The sequence below is a fragment of the Geotrypetes seraphini genome, chromosome 8 (genome assembly GCF_902459505.1).
Source record: "Geotrypetes seraphini chromosome 8, aGeoSer1.1, whole genome shotgun sequence".
NCBI classification, from domain to species: Eukaryota; Metazoa; Chordata; class Amphibia; order Gymnophiona; family Dermophiidae; genus Geotrypetes; species Geotrypetes seraphini.
Window position 1 is genome coordinate 87,732,379 of NC_047091.1, and position 17,165 is coordinate 87,749,543.

The 17,165-nt window shown below is 48.9% G+C and overlaps 1 protein-coding gene across 3 annotated transcripts in view; it reads left to right on the forward strand.

Moving 5' to 3' along the window:
* Positions 1-17,165, forward strand: part of FBN3 (fibrillin 3) — a 518,221-nt gene that overhangs the window by 393,059 nt on the left and 107,997 nt on the right. For all 3 annotated transcript variants that reach the window (XM_033955282.1, XM_033955284.1, XM_033955283.1), the window contains 3 exons: positions 9,298-9,423; positions 13,224-13,346; positions 13,452-13,574. In XM_033955282.1, the coding sequence (XP_033811173.1) occupies positions 9,298-9,423; positions 13,224-13,346; positions 13,452-13,574 (372 nt within the window). The remainder of the gene's footprint in view (positions 1-9,297; positions 9,424-13,223; positions 13,347-13,451; positions 13,575-17,165) is intronic.

Below are 17,165 nucleotides of genomic sequence, written 5' to 3' on the forward strand. Positions count from 1 at the left end.
AAAGTGTTTGAGGCTTGTGCAGATGAGGACAGAGCTTGCAGGAATGGGGCAGTGAGCAAGGGACATCGACGCCTTTGTGAAAGCTTCAGGTTTGAAAATAATAACACAACCCTAGAATAGCTATAAGTACGCTTGTGTGCAATTATCCTGATCAGGCAGGGACAGGATAAGAACTCGCTGGAATGGGACAGGGAAAATGAGTTCCCGCGGGGACAAATTTGTCCCCATGTCATTCTCTAATAGCCAGTCACTGGCCAATCTGCCAACCTGGATATTCAGCAGGTTTCCTTTTATTATTGGTGTTCCTTTCTTTATGATTTTAATTTTGTAAGCCGCTTTGACCTTTTGCATTAAGCGGGATATCAAATGAACAATAAACATAAACATGTGATGTGTTCCTGGTTAGGCTATATATCCCAATTGGCCCAATATTCAGCTGGTGGTGGTTAGCGTTTTGCTGACCGCCACCAACATTATCTCAAGTTTCAAGTTTATTATAATTAGATATCCCGAATATCAAACAATGTCTAAGCGGTATACAATAATGGTTAATAATAATAAAAAAAGAAAAATGTAAAGTATAAAAATGACATAACAAACCCATTAGGGAACAAAGGATAGAACTATAATTTATTGTAGTTAAGAGGGGAATGGATAACATATTGGAGTAGGTCAGAGAGCTCCGGCCAGTAATTTAAAACTCTATATTGTAAAAATGTGAGATTAGAATCATTTAAAAATAAGCATCATTAAATAAAAAAAAGTTTTTAAGATCTTTTTTTAAAATATTAAACGAAGTTTGAAATCTAAGATGGGTAGGAAGCAAGTTCCATAGTTCAGGTCCTTAAATGGAAAATATCTCCAGAAATCCAATGCCAGGTCATGTCCGGGCTTCAGCATTGAATTTCCAGCTACATATGTAGGCAGTGAAAGCTTGGCCCATTAAGTGTAATATTCAGCATTTAATCAGCTATGGTGAATTGCATAAAGATAGGGCTGACTTTTATGTAGTCCTACTTTTGCAGTTATCTTAGCCAATTAACACCCTCTTTTATCAAGCTGCATTGCCAAGCAGTGCGAGCTAAATGCCAAGCTGCCCGATCTATTCCTTATGGGCGGCTTGGCATTCAGCTCATGCTGTTTGCCAAAAGAGGGGGTAAGTGCTAAAAATCAGCATTTAACTGGCTAAACGCCAGCTCCACCCCTAGAATTTCCCCGAAATAGCTGGTTTCGTCTTGGGCCCTAACCGGGCTTTTTCAGCGGCACAATCCAGTTAAATGCCGCTGAAAATTCCCAGTTAGCTCTTACAGGCAATTTAAAAGGCCAGGAACAAATTGATTTTGAATATTGGGCTCTATATTGTTACAAAATCCTGCCCAAATAAATCAGCCTTTCTGGTATACGCTGTATAATACTGTATGTATGTTTTAATTATTATGTGTGTTATATCGTGACCCGCATAGATTTGGGGGATATGCGGGAAATAAATATTTTAAATAAATAAATGTGTATAAGTCGGAAGAGAGGCAATATCATTCACACATTTAACTATTTCCATGGCACTGATGCTTAAGAAGTGGGCCTCTTTCAGCTGAAAGAAAACTCAGGATGAAGGTAAAAAGAGTTAGATTCAGGAGTTATCTAAGGAAATATTTCATTATCCCAGGACAAGCAGGCATGATATTCTCACATGTGGGTGACGTCATCTACGGAGCCCCGGCGCGGACAGCTTTTCAAGCAAACTTGATTAAAGTTTCAAGTTTGCACACTGCACCACGCATGTGCGTGCCTTCTTGCCCACTAGAGGGCGCATCCCACCTCGTGGTCCTCAGTTCAAATTTTTCCGCGGAGCAAGAAAGCCCTGTGGATCTGAGCTCCAGTGTTTTTGCCTTCTAGCTGCCGCGTTTAGTTTGTTTTTCCCTTCGAATTAGTTCGCGGTGCTGTTTTCCTTTCGTTTCTTTTCAAAAAAAAAAAAAAAAAAAGTCTTTCGTTTTTCGTCGGCCTCCGGGGGCTCCCGGAAGCCGTGGCCGCGGGACGTCGGTACGTTCCCGGCCTTCTTCTTTTTCTTCGTGGATGTCCCGTCCTGTTACGGGATTCAAAAAGTGCAGCCGGTGTGAGAGGTTGCTTTCCATCACTGACCCTCACCGGTGGTGCATTGTCTGTCTTGGGCCCGAACATCCGACAGACTCGTGTGATCGCTGTGCTACCTTCCAAAACAGGGCCCTCCGTCGCCGTAAGGCAAGAATGGCCGAATTGTTCGCCGTCGACGCGCCGCCTAAGGCCTCGACGTCGGCCTCGGCTTCGGCCCCGGCCTTGACCTCGGCCTCGGCGTCCTCGGGGGCCTCGGCCTCGCCTCGGCCCTCTTCCTCGAAGGCGTCGTCAGTGAAGCAAGCTTCGGGTAAGTCCTCTGTTCCATCCCCTTCAGCAAAGAAGCCATCCTCGAGTCAGGCCAAGGCGGGTGGGTCGACCCCGGCCCCGCATCGGACCTCGACTCCGCACACCCCGAGGGAATACTCGAGACCGAGGTCGCCCTCCAGGGAGTGTGCCCCGGACTCGGAACTCCCCACCTTCGTGGGGATTCCGGCCTTCCAGGATCTCCTCCGAGCTCTGATCTCATCGGAGCTGTCGGGAGCCCTGGAAGTGTTGCAGCGTGCTGCGGTTCCGGCGGCCTCGACCTCGGCCTGGGCGCCTTCGGTCTCGGAGGCCCCGGCCTCGGCTCCCTCGGGAGCCCCGGCCTCGGCGACCTCGGTCTCGGGTACTGTGGCCCCGTTCACCTCGGTCTCGGCCCCGCCCCGGACCTCGACCTCGGGGGAACCCCCTGAGCGCAGTGTAAGGCCCAAAGAAAAGTTGCGCAGAGTGCGCCGCCTTTCCTCCTCTTCCTCCGGGTCTTCCAGACACGCCTCGCCCTCGACGCGACCTCGGACGGGGCGTCGATCGAGGAAGTCCAAGCGGCCCCGAGGCTCGCCTCGGCGCGACCGTTCCTCGTCGTTCGGGGGCGAGGCGCTGCAGGTGTCGGAGCTGCGCCTCGACAACCCGAGGCTCCTCCGCTCACCCCATGGGAAGTCTTCCCGGGCCGCCTCGCCGAGGAAACGGGAGAGCGTCCCACGAACCCCGGGGTCCTCACCCAAGGGTTCTGCGAGGAGGATAACTTCCCCTTCCCCCTCGAGGGCCCTCGAGAGGGGATCCTGGGATTCGGGATCGGTTAGGGACCCTCATTATTCCCATGAGGCCTCCCCCCTCTCCTCGGTGGGGCGGTCGAGAACCCCCTCTCCCCAGGCTAGGCCGTCCTCATTTTCATCCTTCGTTCAGGACATGGCCCAAGCCCTGGGGATTGACCTGATGGTAGGCTCTCGGTATTCCAAAGAATTTTTGGAGGAACAGGACCTCCCCACTCTTCCTAGGGAGGTGCCTAGACTCCCTCTCAACAGTGTCCTTCTGCAAACCTGGCTGAAGAACTTGTCAAACCCTCTTACAGTCACGTCTGTGCCTTCAAAAATGGAATCGAAGTATAGGACGATTCCCCCTAAAGGGTTCGATAAGGCGCAGCTCTCACACCAGTCCCTTCTGGTGGAGTCTGCTCTTAAAAAATCACAGCCCTCACGGGTTTCTGCGGCGGTTCCACCAGGCAGGGAGGGGCGGACCCTGGACAAGTTTGGCCGTCGCCTCTATTCAAATTCCCTGATGGCCACCAGGGTTCTAAATTACGCCTTCACCTTTTCCTCCTTTTTGCGTGGTATGGTGAAGGACCTTCCTCAATATCGAAACTCGTTACCGGACTCCCAAAGAGCAGGATTCGACAAGTTTATGTCCAACCTGTCTCAATTGCGGTTGTACCTATTCCATGCAGTGTACGACGCCTTTGAGCTGGTTTCGAGGGTGTCGGCCCTCGCGGTGGCCATGCGCCGCTTGGCCTGGCTTCGCACCCTCGACATGGACCCAAACCTGCAGGAACGCCTGGCAGACTTGCCTTGTGTGGGGTCCGAGTTATTCGACGAGTCATTGGACGCGGCGACCAAGCGCTTGTCGGAACAGGAGCGCTCTCTAGCATCCCTGGTCCGCCCCAAACCTAGGCCCCCGCCGCAGAAACCCTTTCGGCCTCCGCCGCGCCGATACCCTCAGAAGTCGACCCTGGCTTTCTCGAGACCGCCTCCGAGACGTCCGTCTCAGCGAGGCAGAGGGGGACAACCCCAAGCCCCGGCGCAGGGCCCTTCTAAGCCAGCGCCTTCCTTTTGACGGGCTGAGCGGACGGGGCGGGTTCCCCTCCGCACTTTCACAAGAACCCCTTCCTATCGGGGGCCGTCTTCGGTCCTTCCGGGAGGCATGGACCGGGATTACCTCAGACGCTTGGGTGCTCCGGATCGTCTCCGAGGGCTACTCGCTCAACTTTGTGTCCTCGCCGCCGGACAGTCCCCCAAGTTTAGTCCCCTGCAACCGTTCGCAGCTACCGACCCTTATAACCGAAGCCAAAGCCCTCTTGAAGCTTCGGGCGGTCGAGCCGGTCCCCAAGGACCAGTGGGGCACGGGGTTTTACTCCCGCTACTTCTTGGTCCCAAAAAAGACCGGGGACCTGCGCCCCATACTGGACCTCAGGAAGCTCAACAAATTCCTGGCCCGGGAGAAGTTTCGAATGCTGTCTCTCCCGGTTCTGTATCCCCTCTTGGAGGAAGGGGACTGGATGTGCTCCCTCGACCTGAAGGAAGCATACACCCATGTTCCGGTGCACCCCGCCTGTCGAAGATTCTTACGATTCCAGGTGGGGGACCTCCACCTCCAGTACAGGGTACTGCCCTTCGGCCTGGCCGCGTCCCCACGAGTATTCACGAAGTGCATGGTGGTGGTTGCAGCAGCCCTCAGGTCGCGTGGACTTCACGTGTTCCCTTACCTGGACGATTGGCTCATCAAAGCCCCGACCAGGGAGGGGGTTATCTCAGCGACCCGACAGTCTATTGCCTTCCTGCAAACTCTCGGGTTCGAGATAAACTTTCCAAAGTCTCAGTTGAGGCCGTCGCAGTCTCTTCAATTCATAGGTGCGGTGCTGGACACGGTGCGCCTACGCTCCTACCTGCCGACCCAGCGGTTGGAAGCCCTGGTACGGATGAGCCACCAGGTCTCTCAACTGTCGAAGGTGTCGGCCAAGCGCATGATGATGCTGCTGGGCCATATGGCCTCGACGGTACATGTCACACCGTTTGCGAGGCTACATCTGAGGATCCCTCAGTGGACCCTCGCGTCCCAGTGGCGTCAGGAGTGCGACCCGGTGTCTCGCCTCATTTCGGTAACTCTGCCCTTGCGGAAATCGCTGCGTTGGTGGACAGACTCTTCAAATCTGTCCATGGGGCTATTGTTTCGCACTCCGCCCTTTTGCAAGGTCCTGACCACGGACTCCTCGGAGTACGCGTGGGGAGCCCATCTCGACGGTCTTCGCACGCAGGGCCTGTGGTCGACAGAAGACCGTCAGTGTCACATCAACGTGCTAGAGCTGCGAGCCATCTTCCTAGCACTTCGAGCCTTCGTTCACATATTGCAGGACCAGGTGGTCCTCGTCCGCACGGACAATCAGGTGGCAATGTATTATGTGAACAAGCAGGGAGGAACGGGGTCATGGCCCCTCTGCTCCGAAGCTCTTCGCCTCTGGGAGTGGGCGGCCTCCCGGAACATCTTCCTCCGGGCGGTCTACATCCAAGGAGAACGGAATTGCCTGGCGGACAAACTGAGTCGACTTCTGCAACCGCACGAGTGGACTCTACACTCAGCAGTTCTACGCGAGGTTTTCGCTCGCTGGGGAACGCCACAGGTGGACCTGTTTGCCTCTCCGGAGACACACAAACTACCACTATATTGTTCTCGGATGTACTCGCAGGACCGTCTGGAAGCGGATGCCTTCCTACTCGACTGGGAAGGGAGGTTCCTGTATGCATTCCCTCCGTTCCCTCTGATCATGCGAACGTTGGTACACCTAAAATCATCCACGGCCACAATGATTCTCATAGCACCTCGATGGCCGCGTCAGCACTGGTTCTCCCTGCTGCTCCAGCTCAGTGCCAGAGAGCCTCTTCCCCTGCCTGTCTCTCCTTCTCTGCTGTCTCAGAGTCAAGGATCCATGTTACATCCCAATCTGCAGTCATTGCACCTGACAGCCTGGTTTCTTGTTCCCTGACTCCTCCGGACCTGTCTCAATCGGTGAAGGAGGTGTTGGAAGCCTCCCGCAAGATCTCGACGAGGCTTTGCTATGCGCAGAAATGGACCAGGTTTTCCACCTGGTGTTCGTCTTTTCACCTGGATCCGGTATCAGTTCCGGTATCCTCGGTTTTAGAATATTTATTTCATTTGTCGCGCTCCGGCTTGAAAACCACTTCGGTGCGGGTTCATCTCAGTGCGATTTCCGCTTTCCACCAACCTCTGGAGGGACGCCCTCTGTCACTCCATCCCTTGGTGACACGCTTCATGAAAGGGTTACTCAGGGTTTGCCCCCCTCTTAAGCCTCCGTCTGTCGTGTGGAATTTGAATGTAGTTCTGGCTCAACTGATGAAACCCCCTTTTGAGCCACTCAACAAGTCCCTCTTGAAATTTCTGACTTGGAAGGCGGTGTTTCTGATTGCCCTCACCTCCGCCAGGCGGATTGGGGAGTTGCAAGCCTTGGTTGCGGACCCTCCTTTCACTGTCTTTCATCACGACAAGGTGGTCCTCCGCACCCATCCTAAGTTTTTACCTAAAGTTGTTTCTGACTTCCACCTCAATCAGTCCATTGTCCTTCCTGTGTTCTTCCCGAAGCCCCACTCCCATCCGGGCGAGACGGCGCTTCACACGCTTGACTGTAAGAGGGCGTTGGCATTTTATCTTCAACGCACCAGGCCTCATCGGAAGGTTCCTCAATTGTTTTTGTCCTTCGATCCCAATCGATTAGGGCATCCAGTTTCCAAGCGCACTCTGTCTAACTGGTTGGCCGCTTGCATTTCCTTTTGCTACGCTCAGGCCGGCCTTCCTCCCCCGGGTCGAGTCACGGGGCACAAGGTCCGAGCGATGGCAGCTTCGATAGCTTTCCTCCGATCCACTCCGATGGAGGACATATGCAAGGCTGCCACTTGGTCTTCGGTTCATACATTCACCTCTCATTACTGCCTGGACACTTTATCCAGGAGTGACGGCCGGTTTGGCCAGTCAGTTTTGCAAAATCTGTTTTCCTAAATTGCCATCCTCCCACCTGCCCTTTTTTGGTTAGCTTGGAGGTCACCCACATGTGAGAATATCATGCCTGCTTGTCCTGGGATAAAGCACAGTTACTTACCGTAACAGGTGTTATCCAGGGACAGCAGGCATATATTCTCACAACCCGCCCGCCTCCCCGGGGATGGCTTCCTTGCTAGTTATGGAACTGAGGACCACGAGGTGGGATGCGCCCTCTAGTGGGCGAGAAGGCACGCACATGCGTGGTGCAGTGTGCAAACTTGAAACTTTAATCAAGTTTGCTTGAAAAGCTGTCCGCGCCGGGGCTCCGTAGATGACGTCACCCACATGTGAGAATATATGCCTGCTGTCCCTGGATAACACCTGTTACGGTAAGTAACTGTGCTTTCTGGCAAGGGTGGTGGATGCATAGAATGGCTTCCCAGAGGAGGTGGTGGAGATGAGGACTGTATTTGGATTAAGAAAGCATGAGATAAGCACAGAGGATCTCTGAGAGAGCAGAGAAGATTGGAGAGCTTAGTTTGTGTAGATGGGTAGGCTGAGTAGGCCATATAGTTTTTATCTACAGTAATAGAAAATCTCCCCAATATTTAGTTCACAATGGTCAACTTTTTTTTTTTTTTTTTAATGCTGGCTGCTATGTATGTTTTATCCTCATATATTCAGTGCTGGGCTGTACCTGGACACCAGTATTAAATATCCATAAAGCATTTATCCAGCACTTATTCAGGTACCAGCGATTTCCAGACCAGTACCCAAAACATTTTCTTAAGAGATCCTTTTTAATGTCTTAGCCCCCCTCCCACCCCTCCCCTTTTACAAAGCCACGGTAGTAGCTGCTAAGTGGCAAAAACCTCAAAGCCCTTTAAATTCCTATGGGCTTTGGGGCACTTACCACAGTGGCTGCTGCTATGCTAGCGTGGCTTTGGATCGTTACCCAGTTAATGGACTGAATTTTGCCGCTAACTGGATAACTCCTAGCTTTGCCCCAGACTGTCCTGGCTTGATCTGGATAATGCTGGATGATCAGTGGTAATTTTCAGTGGCATTATCTATATCCTCAGTGAGCCACTCCTATCTGGATAAGTGCTGCTGAATTCTGAGCCCTATAGTTCTACGGTTTTTGTTTTCATTTCATTTCTGAGGAAAAATAAGCATCCGAGGGTCTGACTGTGGGTTGTGGAGTTTGTCTTTCATGGTGGAACTGCAGGAGACCCTTCCTTCCTATCAAGAGAGTAAGCTGAGGGGGAGAAGAAGCAGTAGGAACCACAACAGGGGTATAAAGACAGAAAGAATAAGAAAAAGAGAGACAGTAGCAGTGATAGCTCGGAATAGGATGAGTTATCGCCGCCATTTCATCGCAGGTTGTTTCATCAGGGCCACGATGAATCATGCCTCTCATTCTCCCCTCCCTGCCAGTGCCTCTCCTCTTCTCCTCCCCCCCCCCTTCTGATGCCTCTCCTCCTCTCTGCCTCCCACCCCAAGGTAGGAGCACCTCCCACCCACATACCTCTTGAAAAGTTTACCAGCACAAGCAGAATATTCTGGCCTTGGCTACCTTTTGACATCACTTCCTAGTCATGGGACCGGGGCGTGACTTCAGAGAGGAGCCAAGGCCACTGCGAGCAGGAAGTGTAAGATGCTGCTTGTGTCAGCAAATTTGAAGAGGTGGGATGGGGGGTGTTCTCACCTTGGGAGGGTGGGGGATGCAGGGGGGGCACTCTTATTTGGGGGGCATGGGGGGTGCTCATACTTTGAGGGATGTGGGGGGCATAGCCCCCCCCAACACACACACAAGAGGTCAGGCACTTGTGACTAATTCAGCGATGAAACGGCTATGATAAAACACCTTGCTGAATCAGCTGCAATGAATTGGTCATGATGAATCATTCTAGACCCGCGACAGCACCATGTCACTTCAGTATAAGATTTTGCTACTGAGCTCATATATTATGGCTCCTGGCTCTTAGATCTGCGCAGTAAATTTAAAGGCTCCTGCATCCACGAGGGTCCCTATCACTTAGGACAGTGCAGTGACTGAAAACTCTTGCCTTTTATATCAGTTCAAATGCCGCTGTTAATACCCCCTCTTTACAATATCTTCTTGTCCAGATGTGAATGAATGTGACCTGAATCCTAATATCTGTCTCCATGGGGACTGTGAAAACACCAAGGGTTCATTCATCTGCCACTGCGAGCCTGGGTACTCTGTGAAGAAAGGCACAACCGGCTGCACAGGTAGGATAATATAAGAATTGCTGTTCCGGGGCAGTCTGAAGGTCCATCAAGCCCAGTGACCTGTTTCCAACAGTGGCCAACACAGGTCCCAAGTACCTAGCTAGACCCAAGTAGTAAAACAGATTTTATGCTGCTTATCCTAGGAATAAGCAGTTGATTTCCCCAAGCCATCTCAATAATGGCCTATGGACTTCTCTATTAGGAAATTATCCAATCCTTTTTTAAACCCCCGCTAAGCTAACTGATTTCACCACATTCTCTAGCAACAAATTCCAGAGTTTAATTTCAACTACACAGACTCCATGCCCTGGTGCCCAGCTTTCATGAGGGGGATCATGCACCATCTACAGCGAAGAAAAGCTTGTATAGGTACTTCTGCTAGTTATGTCACTAAGGGTGCTGCCTCAGTGCCGCCACTTGGAGCTGGTGCACCTGTCACAGTTCCAGCTGAAAGGCATTTTCATTGACCAGTGTAGACATAACCCTCATGAGAAATGCCAGCCTATTGTCCAGTGCATGTCAGAGGAGGTCTGATCATATTTCACTACATTAAAATTAGGGGTCAGTTTTCAACCAAAGCTCAGCACTTCCCTTAGGTACAGAGCAGCATGGGGAGAGTGCTATAGGATGGGAATTATCTGGTCCATCAGATCTTCTTTGATTCAGCACAGAAGTCTGGATCAAGCTGACTCAGTTACGAGGAGCCACTGAAAAGTTCTCAGCCTAACCAACAAAGTTGGGGCAGTCTCCATTGAAAGCTATACATGTAGGCCAATGATTTTCCACTTTTTTCATTCTGTCAGAAAAATATGGAAGTGGAAAATCATCACTGGACTAAGGGGCTCATAATCGAAAGAGAAAAACATCCAAAAACCGGCCTAAGTCGGCACTTGGACTAACATTTCTCAAAAACGTCCAAGTGCCGATAATAAAAACGGGTTTTGGACATATTTCTAAACGACCTAAGCCTTCATAGTGCCGCTGAACGACCAAAGCTAAATGGGGCGTTTCGGGAAGCGTGTCGAGGGCGGGAGTTCGGCGGGATGTGGGCCGGCTTAGACTTAGTCGTACAGCACGTAGAACCGAAAGTTTTACAACAGAGCCTAGACGGAACTTGGACGTTGTGACTTAGACCATGCAAAACATGGTTTAAGTCACAAAAACCCATCTAAAGTCACCAGATAAGCACTGCAAACATATAATACAGACCCCCACACACTACCCCAGTGATCACCAACCCCCCCACCCCCATAAAAATTTTAATCATAACTTTAAAATTCAGCCTCCAGACCATCATCACCTGGCCACCTGGCATAGGAAAGCCTAGTCGTCCAGCCCAGAGGCAGCTTAAGTCATCTTGGGGGTGGGTTAGGGACTCATGGAGAGGAGGACCCATTCCCGTAAGCCCCTGTAATCACTGCTTTGATACTTAAACATGTGCACTCCCCTATACACCCCCCAAACCCTTTTGTACTGGCATATAAGTGGCTCCTGCAGCCATAAGGGCTAGGCGTGGTAGATAAGTGGGTCTAGGGGATTCTGGAGGTGGTTTGGGGGGGGCTCACTGTAACATATAAGGGAGAAGACATGGCACCCTTTTTGTGAAGTTCACAACAGTGCCCTGTAAGGTACCCCACTATTTAGGTGGCATGTCTGGGTGTGCAGTCCATCACGTTGCAGACCCATCCCACATCCAACAGGGCTTGTTCTAGGCGTTTTGGACTTGGACGGAAAGTTGGACGAAAATGTGGTATAAAGATAGACGATTCAGTGGCTTGGATGATCAGATCGGCAGGACGTATAATTAGACGATTTTCGAAACGAAAAAAAAGTTGGACGTATCTTTCGAAAATGTGTCTTAAGCTGTTTTTTTACTTTGGACGACTTGCGAGATGGACGTAAACGGACTTAGACGTCCCTTTCGATTATGCCCCTCCACGTGTATAACCATCAATGAAAACTGCCCCAGCTTTGTTGGTTGGGCTGAGAACTTTTCAGCGGCCCTTCGTAATATATTTTCATGTGTGTCCATGGATTGGGAAATTCATGCAGGATTGATATATGGAGGGCAAAATTTCATAGACGTTTGAAATTTACCTGATTGAAAATTTCTCTCACTTAGTGAAGATAATTTTTCAATAGATTTCCTAATTCAATATGTTTGCTCTGTAGCCACACAGCTCTCTCATAAAACATTTCCATCTTTGAATTTGTAGCACTGGAAATGCACATTCTCACAGGAAGCTCTGAATGTGCAAGTTAAAACCTTTAGCTAAAGCCATAATGACCTTATTGATACCTGGTAGCTGTTGGAAATGTATCTTGTTCCACAAATGGCCATTACACCCTGCAACTATCCTGTTAACTCCAGACCAGCTGCCCCATTCTCTTTGAAGTGTCCCTAATGAAAGCTGGTTTAAGCTACAGCAGTGATTTTCGAATCTGTCCTGAGGGAACCTTAGCCAGTCAAATTTTCAGGATGTCCACAATGAATATTCATGAGATTGATTTGCATAAGAAATAGTGTTGCCATACTAGACAGACTGAAGATCCATCAAACTCAGAACAGTCAAACCTCGGTTTACGAGTGCACCGATTTGCGAGTGTTTTGCAAGACGAGCAAAACATTCGCAAAATCGGTGCCTTAGAAACCGAGTTTGACTCGATTTACGAGCGCCATCTCCTGCGATCCGGCACCCCCCCTCGCATCGTCCCCCACCCTGCGATTCTACATCCCCCCCGAGCACTGAAACATCCCTTACCCCGATTGGGCACCGGCACCAGCACCAATGCATAGGACATGCCGGTGCCAGTGTTCGAAGATCCTCCCTCTTCTGGGCTGGCGGTGCATCAAAGGAGATCCTCCCTGATGCCTGGGCTGGGCTGGACTGGGCTTTGAGCATTTGCGTATACTCAAAGCCTTCTGATCTCGCTCTCTCCAAGATTCTCAGATTCAGAATCTCGGAGAGAGCAAGATCAGAAGGCTTTGAGCATGCGCAAATGCTCAAAGCCCAGTTCAGCCCAGCACAGGCAACAGGGAGGATCTCGTTTGGGCACCGGCACTGGCATGTCCTACGCGTTGGTGCTGGCGCCGGTGCTCAATCGGTGTAAGGGATTTCGTTTCAGTGCTCGGGGGGGGGATGTAGAATCGCGGGGGAGGGGGGGCGACATGAGCGGGGGGGGAGGATGCCGGTTCGCAGAGGGGGATGCCGGTTCGTGGGAGGGGGTTGTATGGAGCAGCATCGGTGGCCTCAAGGGGGGGAGAACGGAGAAGCGCCGGTAGCCTCGAGGGGGTGGGATGAGGTGGAACGGATCAAAGCGAGTTTCCCTTACTTCCTATGGGGAAACTCGCTTTGATATACGAGCAATTTGGTTTACGAGCATACTTCTGGAACAAATTATGCTTGTAAACCAAGGTTCCACTGTATTCTGTTTTCAACAATACTAATTCAATTCACAAGTACCTGGCCAGATCCCAAAAGAATAAAACAGATTTTATGCTGCTTATCCTAGAAATAAGCAATGGATTTTCCCAAGTCCATTTTAATGATAGTTTCTGGACTTTAAATCTTTTTTAAACCCTGCTATGCTAACTGAGTTCACCACATTCTCTGGTAAAGAATTCTAGAGTTTAATTAGACGTTGTGTGAAGAAATATTTTCCCCCAGAACAGGTTTGGGAATCCCTGCCCTACAGATATATTCTAATTTGGATCCTTGGGGAGAGACTGCCCGCAATTCAGTGCTGTGTGTGATAGATCTGTGCTGTATTTGACCAGCATCTCTCCTTCCTTTGCACAGATATCAATGAATGCGAGGTGGGGGCCCATAACTGTGACATGCATGCCTCCTGTATCAACATGCCCGGCAGCTTCAAGTGCAAGTGTGGCACAGGCTGGGTTGGGGATGGCCTAAAATGTATTGGTAAGTATGTGTGCATGTGTGTATGGTGGTGGGAGGGGAAGCAATGTCCTGCTGCCATTTTCTCCTGTATATGGATGCAGTAAATCCTATATTTTCTCTTTCTAGACCTAGATGAATGTGCCACCGAGGAGCACAATTGTAATATAAATGCCAACTGCCTGAATACTCCAGGATCGTACCGATGCTCCTGCCAAGAGGGATTCAATGGGGATGGCTACTCCTGCTCAGGTGAGTCCTTGCTCATGTCTCTTTAGATATGGGCCTACTAGCTATAATACAGGAAGACAGTGAAGATGTTAAACCAACTGGTGCTCTGTATTAATTAAGCGACTTAACACAAATGTGTTTTGGCCAATTCGGCCTGCTTCAGGAACCTTACATCTTACAAAATCTCTCACCAGATCATACAGTATGCAATATCTCTGGAGAGAAATGCATAGTTTCTCACTGTTTCTTATAGAGTCTTCAAACTTCAAACTTAATTTGGTAATGACATCTGGATACCAGATTCCAAATTTCAAGTTTATTAATTTTTGATATCCTGCAAATCATAATACAACTAAGCGACTTACAATAAAATTAATATAGATACAAATAGGATGTGATAAAACATCATACAGTACAAAAGGATTAAGGGAGAACTACAATTTATGATAGTAAAGTCAGGTCAAGGATAACGCACAAAGGCGAGGGACTGGAATGGTTTAATTGATGGAAATTAAAGTTAGATGTCTATGAAAAGGCATCCATAAATAGAAAAAAGTCTTAAGATCTTTTAAAAAAAAATATTTAAGTTGTTTGAAGCCTAAGATGATGGGAAGTAGATTCCATAATTTGGGACCCTGCACAGGAAAAATGGAATTACGTATAACTATGTCAGGGATCTCAAAGTCCCTCCTTGAGGGCAGCAATCCAGTCGGGTTTTCAGGATTTCCCCAATAAATATGCATGAGATCTATGTGCATGCACTGCTTTCAATGCATATTCATTGGGGAAATCCTGAAAACCCGACTGGATTGCAGCCCTCAAGGAGGGACTTTGAGATCCATGAACTATGTAATTCGCTTAGCTTGCCCACTTACACCACGTCAATAGCAGGTGTAAATGTAGCACTTCCGTACGTAAATGCCATTATCTACATGTGTAGATGGATGACATGCTCCATCCATGTGCCTCCCCATTTGCACACCCCCTTGCAGTTATACATTATGGTCCGGATTCTCTAAACAGCACTGGTAGGCGCCCAAGCTCAGTGAAAAATGCTGTTCAAATAACATTTTAAACTGATTTTCAAGAAGCCTACCGGTGCCTAAAAAACCAATGCTAGAATTGCGCCTCTGTAGGAAGGCACCTAGTGCCACTGTAGGTGTGGCTAATGCAAGAAGTGACATTAGGTGCTTCGGAGGCTCGATTCACATCACAGGTAGGCATCAGAAAATATAGGCTTGTAAAATCCCGTGCCTGCATTTCTAGCGCCTACCTTTGCCAGAGGTGTGATTCTCTAACCGGCATGATCGACACACGATCGGTGGCCACTGACAACAGCGCCAGTTAGAGAACCAGCCCTATGAGCCAGATTCTTTTTATTGCACCAGAAAAATTATCAAGGAAAAAACGCACTTAACACTATTCTATAAACCATGCCTAAAGTTAGGTTCCGTTTCGGAAAAGGCACATAGCGGCTGGCCCCATAACTAAAATTTTAAGCAAGACCATTTGCGCCAACTAAAACCTGGTGTAAATGCTCACACCTAAATTCTATGTGGACTGAGCATATTCTATAAGTGCATGTAATTTATAGGAATGCCCTTGGCTCACATATGCCCCTCCCTTTTTTAGATTCATAGATTAAAATTTACATGCATTACTTTATAGAATACGCTTAGAAAGGTGTACGTGTAAATTCTAATTAGTGCCAATAATTTTTTGTTTCTGGCCAATTAGTGCTAATTGGCTCATATTAATTTGCATGCGCAATATGGTCACATGGTCAAATTTGCACATGCAACTTTAGTCATCATATATAGAATCCAGGGGGAAGCAACTTGCATGCTCATATTATAGGATACTACTGAGCATGCTCCTTGCACTTATACATTTATTTAATTTTAAAAATGTATATACTGAACAGGGGGTTAACCTCTCGGTGTGCTCTTGTTCACAGGGATTGAGGGTGGGGTATTGAGTGATACTCGAGAGTGGGTATCGGGTTTATTGCTGTTTGGTTGGGATGGGCATTTTGTGCAATTTTGGTTGGAAGACAGTTCAGTATTCTTGCTGTATTTTGCATTCTTGATAGCGCTGATATCCAATTTTGCTGTTTTGTATTTTCTTTTATAACTTTCAATAAAAATTTAAAATAAAAAAAAAATGTACTGTCTATACTGCCTAAAGTCTAGGCAGTTTAGAAAACAACATGCAAAATAAATAATAACAACATACCATATTTTTCGCTCCATAAGACGCACTGGACCATAAGATGCACCCTAGATTTAGAGTAGGAAAACAAGAAGAAAAACATTCTGAAGCAAATTGTGCCCCCAGCCTCCCACACTCCTTGCTAGGCTCTGCACCCAACCCCCACACTCCTTGCCAGGCTCTGCACCCTGTCCCCCCTCCCCACCAGGCTCTATACCCTGCCCACCGCGCTGCCCTGTACCCTCTCCCCATCTGCTCCTTGCACAGTCCTATCTTCCTTGCAGTTGCACTAATCCTCTCTTTCATCCCATCTTCAACCTGTTCTTTCAACTCCATCACCCCACTGCCTTCCTGAATCCCTCCATCACCATCCTCTCCTTGTGCTACCCTGTTCCTTGTTACATCCTCTACACAACAGACGTATCCTATCTCATTACTATAGCATCACCACTCCATCACTGAACTGACCTAGCCCTGATTTTGTGCCCCCACCTTTCATCTTCGTGTTGAGCCCGCCCCCTCCAGCACAGTGGAGCAACCATGAGCAGGCACACGCAGCTGACATCACACAGTGCGCTCCATGCCGCATGCTCATCCTGCTCCGTTTCCAACAGCCACACTCTTCCAGAAAGGGTATTACAATAAAAGAAGCCCTTTCATTTCCCCGGTATACGTGGTGTATGGGCCGGCAGGAGCGAAGATGACCCCCCCCTTCCCGGTACTCTTTAATAAAACCGCCCGCCCACCGGCCCTTCCTTTAAAACAACCACCACCCCACAGTACCTTTTTAAACACCCACGAAGCCTGGTGGTCCAGCGGTGTATAGGCTGGCAGGAGCGTGCCTTCTGTGCTGCTGCCTGGGCCCGACCTGCTTTCTGAATGGCTGCATACACCGCTGGACCACCAGGCTTCGGGGGTGTTTAAAAAGGTACTGCAGGGCGGGGGATGTTTTAAAGGAAGAGCCAGCCAGCGGTGTTATTAAAGAGTACCGAGAAGGGGGTGGGTCGTCTTCGCTCCGTAAGACGCACCCACTTTTCTACCCCCTTTTTGGGGGTGGAAAAAGTGCATCTTATAGAGCGAAAAATACGGTATAATCATACTCTCCTACATCCTCCATTACGAACATACTCATTTTGTTCACATAAATGCATTGTCCTATAACTAAATCTTCACTAAATCTTCATGAGTTTATAAAAGTATCACAGAAATACTTACTGTATCTTTGATCACAAAAATACATTGACAAACAACTGTGTCTTCAAAAGTTTCTTAAAAGTATCCCTAGATTTACATAATTGTAACTGGCCTGTCCGTGAGTTCCAAAATGAGTTCACTACATGTGAATGTTAAAGTGACATTCACAAGTGCTAATGCTCTTAGGACGCAAATGACACTTACATG